General features: G+C 40.6%; 1 protein-coding gene across 1 annotated transcript in view; it reads left to right on the top strand.

Annotated features, from left to right (window-relative positions):
* LOC141571503 (lysocardiolipin acyltransferase 1-like) overlaps window positions 1-23,542 on the top strand; it is an 822,971-nt gene that overhangs the window by 440,602 nt on the left and 358,827 nt on the right. Inside the window, exons 3-4 of the mRNA XM_074331707.1 lie at window positions 13,086-13,232; window positions 18,283-18,399. Of these exons, the coding sequence (XP_074187808.1) occupies window positions 13,094-13,232; window positions 18,283-18,399 (256 nt within the window). The 5' untranslated portion in view covers window positions 13,086-13,093. The remainder of the gene's footprint in view (window positions 1-13,085; window positions 13,233-18,282; window positions 18,400-23,542) is intronic.

Below are 23,542 nucleotides of genomic sequence, written 5' to 3'. Positions count from 1 at the left end.
TGTATATATATATATATTATTGATTATATTCCCCAAGCTGACTTTCGTATCCCCATGGCAATCTTGTGGTTACCAGTTGTACTTTCTAATCCCCTCACCTTCTCCCTCATCCGCCCCCCTCGCCCTGTCTAGCAACCCTCAGTTTTGCCTCTATATCTCTGACGCTGTTTCTGATTAATTCATTCATTTATTCTTTTCTTTAGATTCCACATATAAGTGAGATCATATGGTATTTGTCTTTCCTTTAGCTTATTCTTTTCTGGGAAGCTCTTTATCTCTCCTTCAATTTTAAATAATAGCCTTGCTGGATAAAGCAATCTCAGTTGTAGGCCTTTGTTTTTCATCACGTTGAATACCTCCTGCCACTCCCTCCTGGCCTGCAAAGTTTCTGTAGAAAAGTAATTTAATAGTCTTATAGCAGTTCCCTTGTATGTAACCTGCTGTCTTTCTCTTGCTGCTGTTAGGATTCTCTCTTTGTCTTTAACCTTTGCCATTTTAAATATAATGTGTCTTGGTGTGGGCCTATTTGGGTTCATCTTGGTTGGAACTCTCTGCACTACCTGGGCTTGTATGTCGGTTTCCTTCACCAGGTTAGGGAAGTTTTTGCACATTATTACTTCAAATATGTTCTCGATCCCTTGCTTCCTCTCTTCACCTTCTGGTTTTCCTATGATGCGCATGTTGTTGCACTTGATGTTATCCCAGAGGTCTCTTAAACCATCTTAATTGTTTTTTATTCTTTTTTCTTTCTGTTGTTCTGTTTGGGTTATCTCTGTAACTTGTCTTCTAAGTCGGTGATTCAATCCTCTGCTTCATCTAACCTGCTGGTAATTCCTTCAAGTGTGTTCTTTATTTCAGTTATTGTGTTCTTTGGTTTTAACTGGTTGTTCTTTATGGTTTATGGCATCACTAAACTCCTTAAACATTCTTATCATCGGTGTTCTGAATTCTGTCTCTGACAGATTGGTTAGCTCTATTTCATTTGGGTCCAATTCTGGAGGTTTTGTCTGTTCTTTTATTTGGGACATGTTTCTTTGTTTCCCCTTTCTGGCTGACTATCTGTGTTTGCTTCGATGGATTAGATAGAGCCCCTAGGGTTCTCAGTTTTTGCTGGGTGGTCTTATGTAGTATGTGTCCTTTATACTTGACTTGCACCACTTCCGTATTTTCCTGTGCGTGTGCTCCAAAGGTGACCCTTGTGCTGTGTGTATTCTCCTGTTAAAATTGAGCTTCAATTGCTTTTGGCTTGTCAGTAGGTGGGCTTGACACCCAGGCGGTCTAGTTGTGAGAATTGGCTATGCCCACAGTGAGTGAGCTGCTGCGTGAGGGTTGACCACTTAGATGAGACTTGGCCCCTGTGGGCTCTTGTGCCTGTAGAGAATTCCCTCGGGTGTGTCACTTGTAGGTCAAACCTGGCAATGCTCTGGTTTGGTCTGCAGTTGGCCTCTGGCTATGTTGTAGGGCCCTGGTGTAGGGCAATTTCAGAACAAAACAAATAACAAACACAGCAACAACAACAACAAAAACCAAATACTCTTACGTGTGAAAACAACCGATAACCCACATTCGACAGGCAAAAATATAAAAAATACACACACACACACACACACACACACACACACACAAATCAATACAGAAAAATGGAAAGGGAGGAAAAGTAGGACAAGGAAGAGAAAAAAGAAGAGAGAAAGAGGGGGAAATGTATATATATGTACATACAATATATGCTAAAAATGATAGTCATACAAAAGAAAAAAGCTTTTTGCGTTAAGCCCACCAAACAATCTCCAGGTTGTCCTCTGTTGTACAGAGTCCTCTACGTCTTGTGCAGGCAGATCTGGCCATCTGGCGCCCAGAGTAACCCTGGCCCTGCAGTTCTAGATGAGTGGGGCTATGAGGTGTGGTTGGTAGTTTCCACAAAGTCAGTGCACTTTCTGTTCTCACCTGCACATATGTGCACTGAGAGCACAACCGGCCACTGGGACGTGGGCTTCTCTGTGCACAGGTCTCCTGAGTCTTAGGACACTTCCTCTGTCGGGGGGTGTGGAGGGCTTGAGATTTCTGAGCTGCTGAAAGCCCAGAGCTGCCTCTGCCCCCTGCTCTTAAACTCCTGTGTGTGACTCTGCAGCTGTAATTGTCTTGCCACAGCAGTAGCCCAGAAAAGGCGGGGGCTGGGAAGGGAGGTGTCTGCCATCTCCCAGCCCAGCAGTGTCACACTCTTCCCTGCCTCTTCCCTAGGTCACAGTTGCAAAGCGGCTTTTTTCCGGGTCCTGAGCACTATGGCTCCTCTGTTATCTGACATACTCCTCAGTTCAGGGACCAGCTAGAGACTCTGGAAAGGCGGGGCTAGGATTGCTGTGGGAGAGTAGGGGAAGGGTCCCAGGTATGGCTTTGCTTTTTTGTTTGACCTAGGGCCCAGCTAGAGATCTCCGATGAGGTTACTGCATCAAACATGGGGTAAGCTTCTGTCTCTGCAGGAGAGATCAGCTGTGGGACGCAGAGAAAGAGCCCACCTCCTGGCTCTTGTGATCTCTGTTCTGTGTCCTCAGGCCCCCGCGTCTCTGCAGCCACAGATGCAGGCCCCGTCTCCACTCTGCTCCCTTCCCTCTTCCCCTGCTTGCCCAGTTCGCCCACCTTTGAATAAACCTTGTACGAGCCTCTTAGCTGTTCTGTGTGATGAGCAGAGAGTCCTTTGATGGGTTATACGTGTTCAATTTGTGTTAAGTTCTAGAGGAGATCTCAAGAAGACCACATCGCTGCCGCCATTCCTCTAGACTCCATTCTTTGATTCAGCTGAGCTGGTGGTAGAATCTAGTGCTTTACGAGGATTGTGCTGAATGGAGTGTTAAACCATTGGATTTATTCCTGCTCCGTGCTCCAATGCACTGCAGGGAAATGTTCCATTCTCACCAATGATGGTGACCCAACCATGCTCTGACCTCTAAGAAGAATGGGATGCAGGGCTGTTGGCAGCTAATGTCACTTTAGAGATATACAACTTTAGACAATGCTGGAATCATGGGGGAAGAGACACTCTATTTCTGTTGGCTGATGGGATATGATGTCATCTGGTGGCAGTTGGTGGGCATCTTGCTTTCATAAAGGGAAAGACCACCTGAGAATGACACCAGCACAGAGGGAAGCAGGCAAAGCCAAAAGGTCAGGGGAGATGATTCCTGTTGACATCACTGAGTGCCCAGGAAGGAGAATCTCTCACAGAAGCCCCTGTGGACTTCCTGTAATATCTCATTGGCCAAAACGGTGTCACGAATCCTTGCCTCATCCAATCGCTAGCAGGGGGTTAGGGGAGGGGAGTGGTTGCCATAACCGACTTGGACCAACTGTGATTCCTTCAAATTGAGCATCCACAGGAAGAAGGCAGCATGTGTGCTATGTGAGCAAGCAACACCATCCTGCCACAAAGGAGAAATGGACAAGGGACCTGAGGGTTCAAAGCCAAGGGAACAGAAGACCAAGAGGGTACCCCTTGCAAAGGTGCAGAGTTGTGCCAATTAAGTTCAAGTATTACATCACGCCACGCTCCTCAAACTGGAGGATGCAAAACAAGATTACCCAATACATCTTTCTGAAGCAAGACATTTATTGAAAGATTTAGAAAACCAAGTTACTTTCATAAGAACCATCCATCCCCTTCCCACAGTGCAGGGGAGGGAAGAAGGGCCCAAGGAAAAACTGCAGTCTCTGAAGTTGCACCCAGCTGGGGGCCGAAGCGGTAGCCCTGCAGCGAGGGTGGTCCCTCCTGTTGTCTGCCAGGGAGCTCCAGGCTGTCCTCCAAGGAGGTGCTTCTGAAGGCCTCAGCTTTATCCAGGTCAGCCCCTAAAATGCAGGGAGCCTGGCTTGACCTCCCCAGAGTCTTATTCTAGCCCTGCCTTTGCCCACCAGAACCTAAAGGGGCTTTACTTGATTCCATTTGCAGCACCCCTTTTTTGGTGGCAGACAGAAGATCTTCCTAAAAATGTTCAAGCACCTCCTAGCCACGCGCCGCCGGCCCTGTTTATTTTCTTCTGGTTTTCCACTGCTGCTGGTGGTGCTGTGGCTGGAGAGAGAGTCCCCAGAGTGAGGTGCTGGGCTAGGAATGGTGGTGCTGGAACCACGGATTAGCTCGGGAGTGGCGGTCATGGATCCTCGGCTGGGCTCGGGAGTGGCTGGCCTGGAGCCTGGTCTGTGCTCGGAGGTGGCGGTGCTGGTGCCTGGTCTGTGCTTGGGAGTTGCCGTCGTGGATCCTCGACTGGGCTCGGGAGTGGCGGTCATGGATCCTCGGCTGGGCTCGGGAGTGGCTGGCCTGGAGCCTGGTCTGTGCTCGGAGGTGGCGGTGCTGGTGCCTGGTCTGTGCTCGGGAGTTGCCGTCGTGGATCCTCGACTGGGCTCGGGAGTGGCCGGCCTGGAGCCTGGTCTGTGCTTGGGAGTTGCCGTTGTGGATCCTCGACTGGGCTCGGGAGTGGCCGGCCTGGAGCCCCAGCAGTACTGGGGAGTGGAGCGCTTGGGAGTGGCGTTCCTGGGCCCCCAGCTGGGCTCAGGACTGGTGGTGTTGGCTCCTGTGCTAGATGGGCGGATGGTGGTCCTGAACTCAGTAATGGTGGAACTGGACTCCAGGATGGCGGACGGACCCGCAGACTCTTGGGCCTTCTGCCCTGGCTTGTGGTCTGCAGGCTGCTGCTCCGCCTTCTGGGAACCAGACCACTCTGGTTGACCCTCCTGGGCTGGGGAGGGACTGCAGCTCTGGAGCTCAGGAGGATGGAAGGGCTTGACCTTGATGGTACGATGTGAGAATTTGGGGTTTTGCCTGTGTAAGATGTAATAGGTGGCCATGATGTTATTATACGTGTTGTTTGCCAGTGTGTCCTTGATGTCGTCTTGATGAAAGCCCAGAGTCACCAATTGTTCTATTACCCTGGGCTCTATGATGTCACTGGGTGGCTCAACATATGGCTTCAGTTCTTCCTCTTGGTTCATATTAAGCCAGGGATCTGGCATGATGTTCTTCAGATTTTCTCTATGCTCAGGTTTGGGTGTGAGCAGTTTTTGGAGGAGGGTTTGTACTTCGATGGATAGATAAGGTGGCATATCATACTGCCCACTGCCTAACCTCTCCAGCAGCTCTTCCCAGCTGATATCCTCAAAAGGGATGGTGTCCGTGAGCATCTGGTACAGCATCACTCCCAGGCTCCAGGTGTCCGTGGCACAGCCATCATATATTTTGCTGCGGAACAGTTCTGGGGCTGCATACATGAAACTGCCACAAAACGTGCTGAGTTGATGGATATTGGAGGAAGCTCCAAGTCCAAAGTCTGTAAGTTTGGCATTCATCTCAGAGTCTAACAGCACGTTTTGTGGCTTCAGGTCCCGGTGAGCAATGCCCTTCTCATGGCAGTAGTGCACTGCTGACACCAGCTGCCGGAAGACTCCACGGGCCGTGTCCTCCGACATGCAGCCGTGGGCACGCAGGTAGTCCAGCATGTCGCCTCCGGGCACGAACTCCATGACTAGGAAGAGGTATTCCGCCGAGCTGATCACGTGGAATAGCTGGATGATGTTAGGATGGTGCAAGTCCTCCATGCAGAGGACTTCGTGCAGGAGAGATCTGCATATTCTCTTGGAGACCTGTTGGTCGATGATTTTCACCGCCACCTTCGTCTTTGTAAGAATGTGCTCACCCAACACTACCTTGCCAAAGGCGCCCTCTCCGATGATTTCCAGGAGCTCGTAATGGGCACTGATGGGCCCCTGGTCAACACGGATGTCTCTAATGTCACGTGCCATCGTGACCCACTAACTACGCTCACTGACGATACTAACTATGCTCTCCAACTATGCTACCAAACAAGAACTACACTAACCACACTGACTACATATACTAACCACCAACAATATTACTGCTAATAGACAATAATAACTATACTAACTACGCTGACACTACTAACTAATATTACTGTGATAATAAACAATAACTACGCTAACTATGCTGACTAAATATACTAACTATCAACAATATTACTGTGCTAATAAACAATACCACGCTAAAAGGTCCAAGTCCAACAGGTCACCACAGATCAGCTTCCTGGGCTATAACAGACAGAAAGCTCAGCCCAGCCAGGGCCTCATATAGCAGCTTGGGGTCATTCCGTCACAGTGGTGCTTTATGAGCTCAGAGTCAGAAACTGACCCTATGTGGCTAAGGATAAGCCACTGTGGTTTTCTCAGTTTGGGGTTTCAAGACCCCTTTACTCTGAGAAAAAGGGGGAACCCCCCAAAGAAATTTTTGTTTATGTGGATTATTAAAGACTGATATTTACTTTATTAGAATTTGAAGTCTGTAGGATACTTAAAAAAAGAAAAAAAGACATGAATTAGAATGTTTTTCCAGGGGCGGATAGTGTTGCATTTTGAAAAGCCCCTAAGATGATTTGTTTCCACTCCTTCAGCCAAGAAATGGTGCTGCCCTTTGAGAAGCACTACTTGGGTGTATAATAAAGTAACTTTTATGTAAAATGTTCATTTAAAAGGTATCTACAAGCAATTGTTCTTTAAAACTACCTTGTGCTTATTTATACCATAGCTTAGCTGAGTAGTTCCCTCAGAAAATACTTTCAGGTGTGTATTCATTTGGGATACCTTCAGTTTTTTTGTTTGTTTGTTCTGTTTTTAAATAAATGAAACCCTGTTAAAAGTGAATTTGCTTCCAAAAGTGGCTACTTCATAGGCATAAAATTGGCTGGGCACAGGGGAGTCAGATTGAAATAATGCTAAGGACACAAAGTCTGCAAATTTTCACCATTGATTCAATCCAGTTAATTGTTTGCACAATTTCAGTTTCACAATTTCCAGAAGTAAGTGTTGCCTGTTTTTCTCTAGTAAATTATCATATGTCAATGTTTGATACATTGATTAGAACAGATTTTTTGTCAATGTTTGTATCAGTTTAAAATAATCTATTTCAAATCATGGGAAAATCGTGAATATTTACTGAGTATGTTGGATCTGATCTCAAGTTTTCTTGAAGAGAGACTTTTTTTCTTTAAGCACTGCCTGATCCACTGCACTGAAGCTCCAAACATAGCTGAAACTAAACCATTAGTTTTAAAACTAAACCAGTAAGCCCTTCAGGCTATGCCTCCCACCTTTCTCCATTAGCAGCACACAAAATGGAATGAAAGAAACATCTTGGAATTATTATAATTCAATGCTTTTGGATAACTTATTTATGCCATATGTTTTGTGCCAAGTGTGTTTTTTTTTTCTTAAAATTCATTCATTCAACTTTGTCTTCCTCACCAGCTCCCAGACGCCATTATCTTTCCATTAGTGAACTCTAATGTACCTCTTTCTATGGTCTTTGATCTGTTGCGAGCCTTTCTACACTCTTCTCGGTGGTGTTTTGGGTCCTACAGAATGCCCCTCCCCATCTCCCCACACTCTCGGGATTTATAGGGATACTCATCAATACTGAGATATTCTGAAAAATACTTCTGTTCTAATTGATACCTGCAAAGGTACCAAATTAGACACCTAACAGGTAAAGATCAAATTAGTGAGTTGGATGATCAAGACAAGGGATTTTCCTTGGACACAATGTCAAATGAAAGGAGATGAAAAGTATGTGAGGCCAGATCCAGAAGTTTTTTTTTTTTTTTAATATTATATTTATTGGGGGTGACATTGGTTAATAAAATTATATAGGTATAAAGTGTACAATTCTATAATATCTCATCTGTGTATTGCATTGTGTGTTCACCACCCAAAGTCTAATCTCCTTCTGTCACCATATATTTGACCCCCTAGATCCAGAAGTTTTAACATCTATCAGAAGTTCCAGACAGAAAGGTTGAGAATGAAGAGGAGAAAAACATATTTTCTTAAATAATGGAAGCAATATCCCCAATATTAAAGAAAGACTCATTGGAAGAGCATACCTACTACGGAGAAGAATTATTTGCAAAAGTTCCATACCTAGACTCATACAGGTAAAATCTTCCAGAGGAAAGAAAATTAGGTTATCTACACAAATCAGATTGATATCAGGCTTCTTACTAGCCATATTAGATGATAGAAGACACTGGAAAATAGCTTTGAAATTCTGAGGGGATAATGATTTGGCATCTCGAATTCTGTTTTTAGCCTTACTAACCTCCAATATTGAGAACAAACATACATTTCAGGAATGCAAAGACTCAAACCATTTTTTGAAAGATATTCCTTCAGGAGGACTAATAGGAGGACATAGAATACAAGAAAAAATGGTAAACAAAGAAGTCAGCAAATGTAGAGTCAAGTCTAAACAATTTAACATGTTTCTGTGAAGCATGAGGAATATGTTAGTAATAATAATGAAATAATGATGATAGCCATTTTGGGGAACTATTGGATAGTTCTACAAATTTTGGAAGAGGGACAAGAGGAAACCATACGTTTTTGTTTGTGGAAGATTATTATTTAATTCCATGTTGATAGAATTATGTAAGTTTAAATGTCAAAAAAGGAAAAGGGAAAAAAATTGAAGGATAACCACTAAAAGAACAAAATAGGGTATACAATTTCCAAACCACCATTAGAGTAGGGGTCTGGAAACTGTTTCTGTAAAAGGCTAGGTAGTAAATATTTGAAGCTTTGCAGTAACTACTTCTCGGTTGCACAAATTCTGCTCTGCCACTGTAGCACCTAAGCAGCCATAGACGATATATATAAACAAACAGGTGTGGCCAAGTCCTAGCCAAACCTTGTTTATAAACACTAAAGTTTGAATTTCCCATAATTTCTGCATATTACAAAATGTTCTTCTTGTGGGCCATACAAAGATAGATTTGCTCCATAGTTTGCTGACCTCTGCATTACAGAACAAAGGAAGTGGGCAAAGAAAACTTAGTTTTAACAAAAACAGAAAAGGGGAGAAAAGTGGGCCTGAAAACGTAAGGAAGTATAACAAACAAGAAACATAAGTTGGGAAAAGGAAAAAACAAAAAAATCAGTGATCGGAGTAAAGTTTTCCAGTAAAGACACATTCTCAGATTGGGTATGTCCTAAATGATAATGGTACTAGGTCATGACATATCTATATTACAGAACAGTGCGATTTAAAGTGTGATTCATATAACAGGGCCAGTTAGCAAACTGGTCTACCATACGTACAGAACTACAGTAGTTGAAAACTTTTCAAGTGTTGTGACACTGTTATAACTTCCAAGTGTGTGATCATCTTTCTACTAATTTATTGGATTTTACAAAACTGTCAGTCAATAATGGTTTGGACATTAAAAAACAGAAAACTGGTTTGAGAAACACTATTAGAGAAGACAATGCAGGTATTAAGAAAATGAAGTAGGTCCATATATATAGACAAATTTTAAAAAAGCAAATCAGGCCAGTATAGAGGTATGGTTCAATGTCCTTTTTTAAAAAAAACAACAATACCAATCATACATGTAGTGAATTTTTAAAATATAGAACAATTCACTTCTAATTGTTAACCGTGATTACAAAAAAGATGTGATTGGGTAGGATAGGGTTGAAGGACATTATAACAAAGGAGTATTTTCATGTTCTGTTTTTCATGGCATATACTTTTGATCTTTTATAGCAATGTTTTCATTTATTGTGTATAATATAATCCTTTATTAAATTAATGACCTCTTGATCTTTTAAATAATTGGTTCTTGTCAATTGAATATCCATGTGGAAAACAAGAACCTTTAACTTCTGCCTCACACCCTATTCAAAAATTAATTTGAGATGGATCATAAGCCAAAATGTGAAGGTTAAAACTTGGTAACGCTTCTAGAAGAATATGTGGAATAATGTCTTCATGACTTTTAAGTAATCAAAGATTTATTCAACAGGACACCAAAGCACCAACCACAATGAAAAGATTTATAAATTGGACTTCATTAATACTAGATGTTAGATTTATAGCAAGATAGCATTTAAGGGGAGAAAATGCAAGCTACAGATGGAATATGTTTAGTATATTATATATGTGAAACCTAGAATTATATAAATTTTTTCTGTGTGTTTATTTGATGAAAAACTTTATATCCTACAAGTTAATAAGAAAAAGATAATCCCACTGAAAAATGGGCAAAAAGTTTGAAGAGGCATTTCACAAAGAAGCTATCCAGGTGGCCAATTTGCATATGAAAAGTTTCTCAACATCATTAATCCGAAGGGTAGTGCAAATGAAAACTATACCTGGATCACATGGCTAAAATGTTAATTTAAAGTACTCATAAGACCTGGTGTTGATGATGCTGTAAATAGAACTATTAGAACTCTCATACATTGCAGTGTCATTTGGTACAATCACGTTGAAAACCATGCTGTCTGCTGAAGCTGGACGCAGAAATCCTGTGATGCAACAGCTCCACTCCTCAGTATTCACTCAACAGAATAGACTGTTTGTATTCAACAAAGATGGGTACGAGGATATCTGTATTAACTTTATTCCTGGTAGCCAAGAAACCTCTCCATCAAAGTATAAGTAATTTGTATTATTAATATATTAATGTAATTGATGCCTACACAGCAATATGTAGAAGAAAATATTGCTACACGTAACGTGGGTAAGTCTCACTGACATAATACTGAGCAAAATGAGCCAGAGACAAAAGAATACTGACTGTGTGGTTTCATTTATATGATTCATGGTTAAAGAAGTCAGGATAGTGGTTTTGTTCAGCGGTGTATTGACTGGCAGGGGAGCACATAGGAGCATTCTGATATGCTGGCAATGTTCCGTACTTTAATCTGGATGGGGCCACACACATACATGAAACAATTCATTAAGCTTTACACCTACACACTTAGTATTTGCATAGTTTACTGTTTTACCTCGATAAAAAGGTAAAAAACAGAGCCCAACTCGTTCTTTACCCCCTTGTTTGAAATTCTGTCATTATCATATACCAAATTCGTAACACATTTAAGGGCCTTTCTCTAAAGAGAAGTCTTGCATTGTTTTCCATTTGTCAAAACAGATATACTCTTCTGATTTAATCATTGTTTCTTCATAATACATTTAATGAGTATATTTAATGGTGTGAATCTTTCCTACTATTCTTCTATTTCAAAATTATCTTGGATGTTGTCACCTCTTTATTGTTATGGATAATCTTTAGAATCATATGGCCAATTCCTTGTACCCTCATACCATTGGAATTTTAATTGTAATTACATGAAACTGATAAATTATAAATTTGAAGATCATTAGTATGTGGATTGAGTTCAGAAACATTGTATGTGTCACCATTTCCTCTCAGTTTTGCAGGTACGTAGCCGTCTCCATGTGTCTGCAGGGTTTCTTTTACATTTTTGTTTTGCTGTTGTGGATGGGAACTTTGTTATATTTTTATATTCCTTGATATATATAATATCTTTGATATAACTATTATTAGAACTTCTTAATCATCATAATAATAGCTGTTTATTGAATACTCGGTGCTAAATAATCTTATTTACTTCTTAGGATAGCCCCGATCAGGTAAATACTATTACAGCATTGTGCTCATTTTTACATTTGGGGGCAATGAGGGACAAAGGCTTCAGGCTGAACAGCTGGTCTGTGATGGAGCTGTGATTCGAACCCCGGCAGGCTCACTCCAGAGTTACGCTGCCTTCAGACACTGCACTCTTGGTGTAGGTGTCTTTGGGGGAAGGAGAGGAGATGTGTGGGAGGGGCAAGTGTGGGGTCAAGTCCAGTACTAGTGGATATGACTGACAGCACAGTGGGTGAGTTGTCATTAGATGTGTATCAGCAAGACCTATGCTAACGTGGATTTGGGGGTGTATGCTTATTTCTGTTTGTAGAATACAGTATTCTAGTTTGGACTTATTCAAGTCAAATAAAATTCTACAGTTTTTCAAATCATTAACAGGAGATTTGATGACAGTTTTATATATTCTCAGGGTACTACCGTATTTACCAAATGATGGTAGTTATTATTTTACATGTGTTCTTTGTTTGCAAGAACACTACTCATCCCCTCTAGCTGAAATAGTGAAAAGTCTATTGTAAAGTTACATATGGAAGCGAGAGAGATGGATTCTCTTGGATGTCCAAGGGGTGAATCCATAAACTGGCCAGCGCTTGTGGAGACTAAAACTGTCTTGTTCTGAATCAAAATTAGCTTTAGGCACCTCAGCAGCAAGATTTTTTAGATCGTCACTAGAATGTGCTATCTTTATCTCGCCTCAGCTGCTGTCTCTGTTACCTGCTTTTTTGTTCATCCATCTGCATTTGTATTACCAGCTTGTTTTCTGCATGGTCCCAGGTAAAATTTCTGAGAACATTTTATTGGTCATGATAGTTAGTGTTTGGGCCAAGCATCTCATGCTTCATAGCCTACTGAACAGACTTTACATTGGCTGCCTTAAGTCAGGTATTGACCACAGCAATTCTAGTCATTTCTGGCCAGGGTGGGATGGCTGGTTGGGTGAAACATGGCTCAATTAGGGCTGCCTCTTCAGTAACAAGGTTGATTTGCCCCGGAGAAAGGGATGTGATCACAGTGTATACTCTGATTAACATGTGTAACAGCCATTGAACATTTTCCCTTTTAAATAAAATCTAAAGATGTGGCTAACATTGAAAATAGCAGTTGAATTTAGAGAATTAGAATAGTACAAAAAGCAGAATATTAAAGTGTGCTTGTATACATGACTTGAGAATGGTCCTTTGCTTATTGCCTTGTAAACCTGACAATATATACTAGTAGTTGTGTATCTCTTGTAGAGAGCTTGGTTACAATGTCTGTTTACTTAGGATTGTTAAAACTTTGGATGAGTTACTGATACATATTAGGGAAGTTTTTTTTTCTGTGATATTTTAATAGCTAGGTTTGGCTCGAAAAAGATTTTTTTGAGAATTTTGCAAACCCCAGAATTTAGCAAAGTCCTTTAAGAATATTCTCTGGCATATGTGCTATTTAACCCAAGATCGGTGCTGAATTTAAGGTATATCATGAGATGCTTATTGTGATAGGAAATTATCTGCAGTAAAAAAACTGAAATATTATGTTCAATAATATGTGGTTATTGACAATAAAATTGTATGTCAATACTTGTTAAATTGATCCTAGGTTGGGCCATGCAGGCTGCTGCCTATGTCTTCATTCATCGGAAATGGAAGGATGACAAGAGCCATTTTGAAGACATGATTGATTGTTTCTGTGACATTCGTGAACCACTTCAGCTCCTCATATTCCCAGAAGGGACTGATCTCACAGGTAAGATAGCCTGGGTTTGGATCACAGAATTTTAAACCATGAAGGAACTTAGAAATCATGTAGTCTAAACTTCTTACTTTTCAAGTGAAGTAACTGAACCCCAACAAGATTAATGTCCCACCCCTCTGGTCACTGAGTCAGTCAGCAGCACATCAGAACCCAACATTCCTGGTCTCTAGTCCATAGGATTGATGATGGGCAACCCCAAGAGATCACTGTTGTTCATATTTGCCAGCCTGGAGCTTTGTATGTTGAGTGAACACTGAACATATTTTAAATATCAGCCTTTTATATAATTTTATATAATTTGTATGGAAGCACGGAAAACTGATAGCCAAAGCAATCTTGAGGAAGAAGAACAAAGCCTAGTTTTAAAATCCCCTTTCTGTTCTTTATATTCTCTGTCCTCTTCCAAGATACATATTTCTCTTTTAGACCCTTTTTTCTCAACTTCTTTTTTATAAGAAAAGGATCTGATAGTAACCCATTTCGTTTATTGTTGGTATAAGTTAATATGTTGCCTTTCTCCTAGTATTTTAAAGCCTTATTCCTAATATAAGCAGGAAAGGCTGTGTCCTTTCTCAGGAAAATTCAGCCACAATTGAATTGTGGAGAGGACATAGGAGGACATATTTAGGATTTTCTACCTTCCCAGATATCAAACTACATAGGTCAAGAATACAGGTGGATCGCAAGGAATTCTTCAAAAGATTAAAAACAAAATAGAGTGTTTCATCCTTACTAAATCAGTGCTTTTCACATTTTTTAAACCACAGACCATTTTTGTAGATGAAGCTGTGTATTGCAGTTTAGGATTTAAGACAGACTGAAGAACTGCTTTGGTTAAACGCTGGTGGGTGTGGGAGGTGGGTAGTCTTGGCCAGGAAGCAGTTCCATAGATAACTTCTCTACTCAAAAGAGCAAAGTTTAAAAAGGTTTTAATACCTTGCTTACTTCAAGAAAGACATAGCAGAATTTGAGAAGGATCCAGTGGATTGAGGTTTGCTGTAAGAGGGGAGACAGATTGAAGCAGGATAGAACTGAAATCTAAAAATCACACGTAGTATGGAGAGATGGAGCATGAACTTGGCTTCCAAATCCTCAATACCAGAACGAGGCAACTAAGAGCTATTAAGAGGGGCAACCCTTAGAAAACTTACGAGAGGAGAACATGCAAATGAACATACTAATACGCTCTCTGGACATAGTAATTTTTGGGACCAGTACGGAAAAAGTTAATGAAAAATATCATTTAAGTAAGTGAATGGGTGACTAAACCATAATATGTCAATAAAGGAAATAAAGGTATTTTGGGAAACATTTGCCATTGATAGCAAGGAAGAGATCTTTGACTCATCGATTACAGATGGAACTGAGCTAAATGAATGAACCATGGTGATTTTTATATACTAGTATTATAAATTAAAATATATGCTTACTGTGTAATATATGTTTGGTTTTTACAGTTAATATTCTAAAAGTAGTTAGATCACTGAGGATAATATTGGCTGCACATTGTTTTTTAGCTTGAAAATATATCATAAGTTATAAGTTGATTGATTAACAGAGAAAACTATCATTGGGAAATTATAATGGACAGACAGCCATACTTAAATTTTATGATACTTAGAATGTATAACAGTTCAGTTTGGGTATTGAAATATCAGCTTTATTAGAGTGTCATTTACTGAAATGACAGATTGATTTATATTTGTGAATGCCAAAATGCACTAAAAAATGAGAACTTTGGAAATTGTTTAGTAATTAAAAGCTAATAGATGGGCAGCCAGATGGCTCAGTTGGTTATAGCAGGAGCTCTGAACAACAGGGCTGCCGGTTTGATTCCCGCATGGGCCAGTGAGCTGCGCCCTCCACAACTAAATTGAGGACAACGAGCTGCCGCTGATCTTCCGGAGGGGCAGCCGGATGGCTCCGTTGGTTTAGAGCACAAGCTCTCAACAACAAGGTTGCTGGTTCAATTCCCACATGGGATGGTGGGCTGTGCCCCCTGCAACTAAAGATTGAAAACGACAACTAGACTTGGAGTTGTGCTGCGCCCTCCACAATTAGATTGAAGGACAATGACTTGGAGCTGATGGGCCCTGGAGAAACACACTGTCCCCCAATATTCCTCAATAAAATTTATAAAAAAAAACAAAAACAAAAACTCACAGGTTACTGCACTTTGGTACATTAATGTTAAAATGTTCATACATTAGACCTTCAGAGCCTACAGAGTATATCTGTTTAAAACCTTTTTCAGTCTATGTTTTTTCTCAAGAGTCTTTTTTAGGTGTTGAACTTAACATGTAGTTGCATATTTGCAGGGTTCAGAGTACTCGCCATTACATGACATAGTTGCATTTTTTTCCCCTTCTTCTGCCCTCCACCCACCACTTCTGTTCAAGCCGTTCTCAGTCTAGTTGTGTAGAATACAGCTCCCTGGCCCATGCTGGTATTATGAGCCTTGTGTTCCCCCCCACCAGGCAGTCGTTCAACGGTCGTTGGTGGGCCGCTGACAGCAGCTCATGGCAGCACACACAGGGAGAGCCATTGTTCCCAATCTTAGCTGTAGAGGGCGCAGCTCACTTGCCTATGTGGGAATCAAACCAGCAACCTCGGCATTAGGAGCACGGTGCTCCAACCACCTGAGCCACTAGGCCAGCCCGTAGTTGCATTTTATTTTTTAAAAAAGTTATATAAAATGGTATATACATTTTTAAGGCCAACTTTCAAACCCTGACTATTTGCCAACTAGAGAAAACAGACTGATCTCGAAGCTTTAAAAAGTTTGTTTGTTTTTCTTAAAAAACCACAATATTATACAGATAGTTTCTAGTTGGGGTAAATGTTTTCTTTTAAGTAGGCCACCAAAATACTTCCATTTTTGAAAAAGTATCTGTTAATTCCAAGATGTTTTTAGTTAACCATAGTTAACTTTAAATTTGGGTTTTTAAGCCCAAAGAGAATGTTTTTATAATCCTCTTTAAGTTCTGAATCCAGCTTGCTTGCACATTTTCAAATTAGTGCATTTAAATACAACTTTACATATATATTCTGTCTTCATGTGTTATTGTTGGTTATTACATAAAACTTCTTCATTTAATAAAAATGAGTGCCTGGAGATTCTATGAAGGAAGATAGATTTTAAAAAAAAGGAAAAAAAAACTAATAAGTTAATGAAACTAATAAGTTAATGCTAGGTATTCATAAATCCCATGCAGAAAAATAAAGATAAGGAGAGACAGTAATAAAAAAAATGGTGGTTAGGGTGCTATTTTCCCTTAAGTGTCTATTTAAATACCCTTAAGTGTCTATTTAAATAGAGACTAAATGAACAAAGCAGAAAACCATGCAGATAGTGGGGTAGGAGGCATTCTGGGCAGAGGGCAGAACAAATGCACAGTCTCTGAAGTGGGAACATGCCTGGCTGTTTAGAGAACAGCAAAGTGGCTAGTAGACCCATTGGAGTACCAGGAGTGCTGGCGTTGGAGCATTTCAGGGCGCGAGCTGACGAGACAGGAGGGGCCTGTGGTCAGAAAGTGGGAAGCTTGTGCAGTTGCTAATAACCACAGAGTCTGGGGGTGGGTGGGTGAAGTGGAGATGGAATCATCTCCATCGCTAATCTCACTGTGTCTCTGATGATTTCTACCTTGCCACGTTGTAACTGTATCCTTAACACTACTTATATCCACAGTCTACAACAGAGCTCAGTTTTGTATTCAGTTCCCAAAAGTCTGTGGATAACGAGAAGAGCAAACTGAAGAGTAGTAACTACTCATCTTTTGAAGTTTCCTTGGGTTTCCTCATCCCATAGGTCCTGCCATCTGTCAATAAAATAGTGCCCAGGATATTCTCCTCCAATGAATGTGAAAGATGCTTATTACTTTGCATGTTTAGGGTCTTTACTTTTGACTTGCTGGGGATTGGTGGGTATTTAATTCTTTGACTCAATTCTTCATTTATATATATAAAAAATGTAATGCCGTTTGTAGGAGTGTGCTTTGAATATTTTGAATCCATCTGTGTTTGAGGCTTTGAGTACTCCATGGTCTTAAATTTACTTCTAGGAAAGTTGTGTTTATATATATAGTTATTTTTCTTGTGATTTGTAATAGTCTATAAATGTCAGGATACAGCTGAGGATTGCAGGTTCTAACATCTGCTGTCATCAGAAGGCATTTCATGATCTCCCTCAGGAGAAGGCCAGATTCTGAACACTTTACTTTTTCCAAATGTATTTGCTGAATAATGGGTTTGGTCCTTTTTTGGAACTTATGAAGTTACCTCATGGAATGGAAAAGAAGTTTTTGCCAACAATTGGAACATATACTTTACTCTGTAACTATATTCAGCCAAACCATGTTCAGATGTTTGTACATGATGTGCTAATCTGTGCCCATTCTGTTGTGGAGTGGTTTTGCTTAGTAATATTAGCGTGCTCTGGGTCTGAGCAAGGCGGATACTTCACTTTGCATTGAAGCCCTAAATTACTGGGTTAAAAAAAATGTTGATCTGATATATATGGTAAATTGCTAATTATTTCTTTTGGATGTCTGAATCCTTATGTTTTATTACTGTTTTATTGTATTAGCATCTTATATTTTAGTATTTTAATTTTTATTATGTAAGGACTGTTTTATGAAAATTTTAGTTTATTGGGATTCGCATTTCAGTTTTCATTGTGTATTGACTATTTTATAAAATTTCTCAAAGAATTTTAAAGATTTGAGTATGAATTTATAAACTATTATAAACTATAATAAAACTATTATAAAACTATTATAATTTTAATAATTATACCTTATTCATTATAATAAGGTATAATTAATACCTTATTATAAAATTTTTAGAAGTCCAATAAATAGGGTCTTTATTAGGGATTTACTAAAGTGTTTATATCTTCTCATTTGATTCAGTATGCTATACTATACACAGTAATTACAGAAAAATTAACTGCCACTTTTATTAAAGAAATTCTGCACTATTTCCTTACCTCACTTTATATTCCTTTATTTTATGGCTTCTAATGGTCTATTGTTTTGTTTAGAAAACAGCAAGGCTCGAAGTAATGATTTTGCTGAAAAGAATGGGCTTCAGAAATATGAATATGTCTTACATCCAAGAACTACAGGCTTTACTTTTGTAGTAGACCGTCTAAGAGAAGGTAAGCACCCATCTTAAAGTATACTTTCTTATATAAGTGGCAAGAATTGCTAAACTTTATATATAACCCTTTAGTATTTACAAAACACTTTTTCATATTTCATCTCAAGAAATGAGATACTATATTTTTACACTAAGTTGACTCCATGCACTAAAATGTTTTATTAATATTTTGTATTTTTTAGAAATATAAAAGAGATCTTTGTAAAAACAAAACATTTTCCCCCTTTTTTGGAATAGACAGAAAATGATATACAATTAGACTATCATTCCATTTAAAACTGTTTCATAAAGCAGCAAAACTGTCTTGAAAGTATCTTTTACTTATACTGTATTTCTTTATAGCTTAAAAATATTTTTACATCCATTATTACATTCACTCCAACAAATGTTGCTGGTTGATAAGGAAGGCAGTACTGCTACCACCGTTTTATAGATAAATCGCACTGGCATCCAGAATGCTTAGTAAATGTTTGTAGCTCAGGGACAGCAGCACATTCTTCTGCTTCCTAATTTTTGGCTTACAGCATCTCACACTTCTCCTAGAGCTTTGTCTGTTGAAGGGCCTGTGGGGACAAGATGATTCCATTGACGATATCATACCCAACACCCATTTAAATATTTACATTTTGATATTCTTATGTCAAAAAGCCAATTTTATGTTTTACTATAGCTGCATATTTATATATTTATGAGTTCATTTACACATGTGTACATACAAATAAATAGCACACATGCAAATATATTTGAAAACGGAACTACCCCAAAACATTCTGAAGTGTTAATAATTTTACAAGAATAATTCAAAGCCCAGAGTCACGTAGCAGAAGAAAAGTCTTGTTTGCATGTTTCTGTTCTCCACTCTGATTTCTAGCAAGCCATGTTGTATAATGGTGACATCTGTGACAAATTATCACCTTCATTTGGTAATTGCTACATTGTCACACAACTGCTTGTTCCTAACGTGAAAGACCTTGGAACATTAAGTGTAAAGTTTTTACTTCTTTTCCTAAATAGCATCACTGTTGTTTCTTTAGGGTTTAATGTGTTTTAAGATAGCAAATATAACCTCAGTTAATGAACCCTGCCAAAGATGAAGCATCTTTACAACCCATGATTTTAAAGAAATGCATAGTCAGTCCGAAATCACATTACAAACCAATAATGCTGTCCCTGTTAGTCTGGTTTGCTTTTGGAATTCTGTGGTTAGAACTAATATGAAATGGACTCCCAGGCTTGATGGTTGTATCGTGTATGAACAGTGAGTGTCCATCTACCATAGAAGCTCAGTTCTTTTTGCCCATGGAATGGGACAGGGAGGCACCAAGACATTAAAGCAGTGATGCTTTTTTTTCCTTTTCCTTTGCTTTCTTTTTCTTTCTTTTTTAAATGTGGTACCACTTACTGTGTCTTCCAATTCAGACTCACCCTTCTCATTCAACAGTATGTTTTTTTATTTCTTCACATAATCTGATATTTTATAGTATTTAATGATTTCATTAAAGGTGTTTCTGACATCTTGGAACACATTCATCTACTGGATTTCTCTGTTAACACAAGCATTCTGTTGGAACACATCTTTTGCTAATAAAGATCTTTCTGAACGTAGGCAGGGTAATTGAGAGATTATTTTATAGTGGGTAAGGATATGTCTATAGAGCGCTCTGTTCTGAAGTCTGGAACATATTTTAGTAGCAAACAGATTTATAACTTTGGGGAATGTGTATTATTTACTCATCAGAGTACTAGACAACAACCACAGGATATAATTTTTCCTGCCACAAACTGGCAATCGATTGCCCCCTCTTTATATCAGTAAAAAAGAAACACAGTTAGATGACTCCATTTGCTTTGGCTAAAAAAAATAGTTAGGCGATTCCATTTCCTTCAGTTAGAAAAGTAGAATGGGACCTATACACATAATAATAAGAAATGTGATGATGATTGTAGTAACAGCAGCTGATACTTGAGTATTTGCTAAGTACTAGGCATTTTGCTAAGTGTTCTGTCAGTTAATCCTCACAACAACCCTACATGGTAGTTGCCATTATTAATACTTAACTCGTAGGGAAAAATTGAAGCAAAAATTGAGGCAAAGAACCTTGTCCAAGTTATTGGAATGTGGTTTGTCTAACTGAAGAGCTGTGCTCTTGCTACTGTAACTTGGTGCCTTTTGTATTTAGTGTGATTTTGGGTAATAAAGCACTTTTGTAATAATAGCGATGTGGATGGTTTTCTTTAAGAAAGATTTTTTTTAAAAGAAAACAAGAGGCTCAATGACCAGGTCATGGAGGGATAGTGGTCACAAGGGAGGTGGTTATGAAATGACAAGGCGAGCAGGCACAGCCTGAGGAGGCATCAGGTGGAGAGTCGAGGGCAGCTCTGATCTGGACAGGGGTTGGGGGGAGAGTGTAGGGGAGTCAAGTGAACAGAGAAAGAAACTGGGTCAAACAGAAAAAAGAAACTTGGCCAAAACTGGGTCATGAATCCTTGCCTCATCCAATCGCTAGCAGGGGGTTAGGGGAGGGGAGTGGTTGCCATAACCAACTTGGACCAACTGTGATTCCTTCCAATTGAGCATCCACCGGAAGAAGGCAGCATGTGTGCTATGTGAGCAAGCAACACCATCCTGCCACAAAGGAGAAACGGACAAGGGAGCTGAGGGTTCAAAGCCAAGGGAACAGAAGACCAAGAGGGTACAACATGCAAAGGTGCAGAGTTGTGCCAATTAAGTCCAAGTATTACATCATGCCACGCTCCTCAAACTGGAGGATGCAAAAGAAGATTACCCAATACATCTTCTGAAGCAAGACATTTATTGAAAGGTTTGGAAAACCAAGTACTTTAATAAGAACCATCCCCTTCCTACAGTGCAGGGGAGGGAAGAAGGGCCCCAGGAAAAACAGTCCAGTATCTGAAGTTTGACCCAGTTGGGGGCCAAAGTGGTGGACCTGCAGCGAGGGTGGTCCCTCCTCATGTCTCCCAGGGAGCTCCAGGCCATCCTCCAAGGAGGTGCTTCTGAAGGCCCCGCGATGCTGGATGCCACGGCGATGCCAGATACCCTGGCCGGGAATCCCACGCAGAGAATGCCACAGCACTTTGCATACCTCCATGTCCGCTGGACCACGTCCTCTCGCCACAGCTCCTTGCACACACCACATGTATGTTTTGTACTGCTGCCACCTGCAGTTTGCATCCAGCCTCTGGCCGATCTCCCCCACCACGTGGTCTGGCTCCCTGGACCTCAGCTTCATCCTGTTCAGCCTTTAAAATGCAGGGAGCCTGGCTTGACCTCCCCAGAGTCTTTGCCGTCAAAATCTAAAGGGGCTTTACCTAACTGCGTTTTCAGCACCCCTTCTTGGGTGGCAGACAGAAGAGCTTTCTTAAAAAGTTTAGCCGTGTGCCACTGGCCCTGCTTGATTTCTTCTGGGTTTCCACTGCTGCTGGTAGTGCTGTGGCTGGAGAGAGAGTCCCCAGGGAGGACTGAGCCAAGGATGGTGGTGCTGGAACCAGGGCGGAGCTCGGGAGTGGTGGTCCTGGAACCTGGACTGTGCACAGGAGTGGTGGTCCTGGAGTCCCGGCTAGTCAACCAGCAAGAAGACAACCTCGCTGCTGCCATTGCTGTATCTCCAAATTTTTCCATTTTTGTATTTATATTCATAAGTTTGCTGGGTAATACATAAATTGATAGCTTTCATATGTAAAATAAACAAGTTAAAATATATAATGGAAGATAAAACACACTTTGCAATAAAACAAGAAATGATAAAATGCTCAAGAATAAACTTAACCATAAATTATTTGAATAAGAACACAGGTTTCTGAGAGCCCCGATCACATTTTCATGAACTAATCAATGTACCAGGTCCTTAGACAATGGTGGCTATTCTTTCCATTGGTTGCTGTTACTACTGTCCTCTGAACTGGGGTCTCATCCACAGCCTAGTTCTCTGTCCATGATACCCATAGGCAGAGCTGTGCTGGTGGCTGGAGCCCCCTGGCTTTTTGTCTTTGTCTAGTGACTGTTGGGGTTCTGCTCTGCCTCCATAACAGTAAGTTGGCCCCGCCGATCGGCCTGGGATGGTGCATTTGACAGCTCTGAGGAGTCTGATCTTGTGGGGAAAAGTCACAGGCCAAATCCTGAGTCTGTCACTTGCTTTCTGGGTCTTCATTGAACAAGCCATTTTTATTTCTCTGACCCTTGTGGGGCCCATGAAGCCAGAGTTTCAGCTGCAATCCAAGGACTGGAGAAGACCAGGTGCCAGCTCAGTCAGTTAGGCAGAAGGAAATCCCTCCCTCTCCCTGGAGGGTCAGTCTTGCTCTTCTCAGGTCTTCAGCTAAGGGGATGATGGCCACTCGCATCAGAGGGAACAGCCTGCTTTACTCTTTCTACCAAGTCAAGCGTCAATCATCAAAAAGCATCCTCACAGACATGCTCAAAATAATGTTTGACAAAGTGCCTGGGACCTCATGGTCCAGTCAAGCTGCTATATAAATGAATCATCACAATTGCTATTACATATTTTTGTAATCTCTTTGGGGACATCCATTATGAAAGAATATATATCCCACACATGTATATAGTAAAACTGAGAACACTGCATGATCCGCCCGGAAGCCCATTCGGTAATGCTTCTTGTCCTCGGCTTCTGCTCCTTCCTTAGTTGTGAGATACACGCAGTGGTCTGCACTCCTGATTGCATAAATCTAAGAGGCCCTGCCTCCTATTTCTTACATGACTTAAGGGTCCAAAAGGCGAGAAGGAGAGAACATTTGATCAAATGCTCACTATAGGATAAGCGCTCTCACGAACATCTCATTCCATCCTGTTAGCCATGCTTTGAGATAGGAATCATTAGTAGCACTACTTGAAGGATGCCGAGCCTGAGACATAGAGAAATTACATCCCCAAATTCCCACGTTGGTCAGTTTCCGCCCTGGATCAAAACACACCCATTCTGACTGCAAGGACTGTGTTCATAGCTGCTCTACTGTACTGGCCCTGACCAGCTCATCTTGCTTCCTCCTGGTCCTTCCCATCCTGAGAGGGAATTAAGCAAATAGAAAATATTTGAAATATAGCAAATGATCAGCTCATGTATTTATGGAGCCTGCAGAGGTACTTCGTTTTCTAGGACACAGGA

Source organism: Rhinolophus sinicus, linkage group LG05 (genome assembly GCF_036562045.2).
Source record: "Rhinolophus sinicus isolate RSC01 linkage group LG05, ASM3656204v1, whole genome shotgun sequence".
Classification (NCBI taxonomy): domain Eukaryota; kingdom Metazoa; phylum Chordata; class Mammalia; order Chiroptera; family Rhinolophidae; genus Rhinolophus; species Rhinolophus sinicus.
The sequence above is the reverse complement of the archived record's forward strand: the minus strand, read 5'-3'. Positions and strand labels throughout refer to the sequence as shown.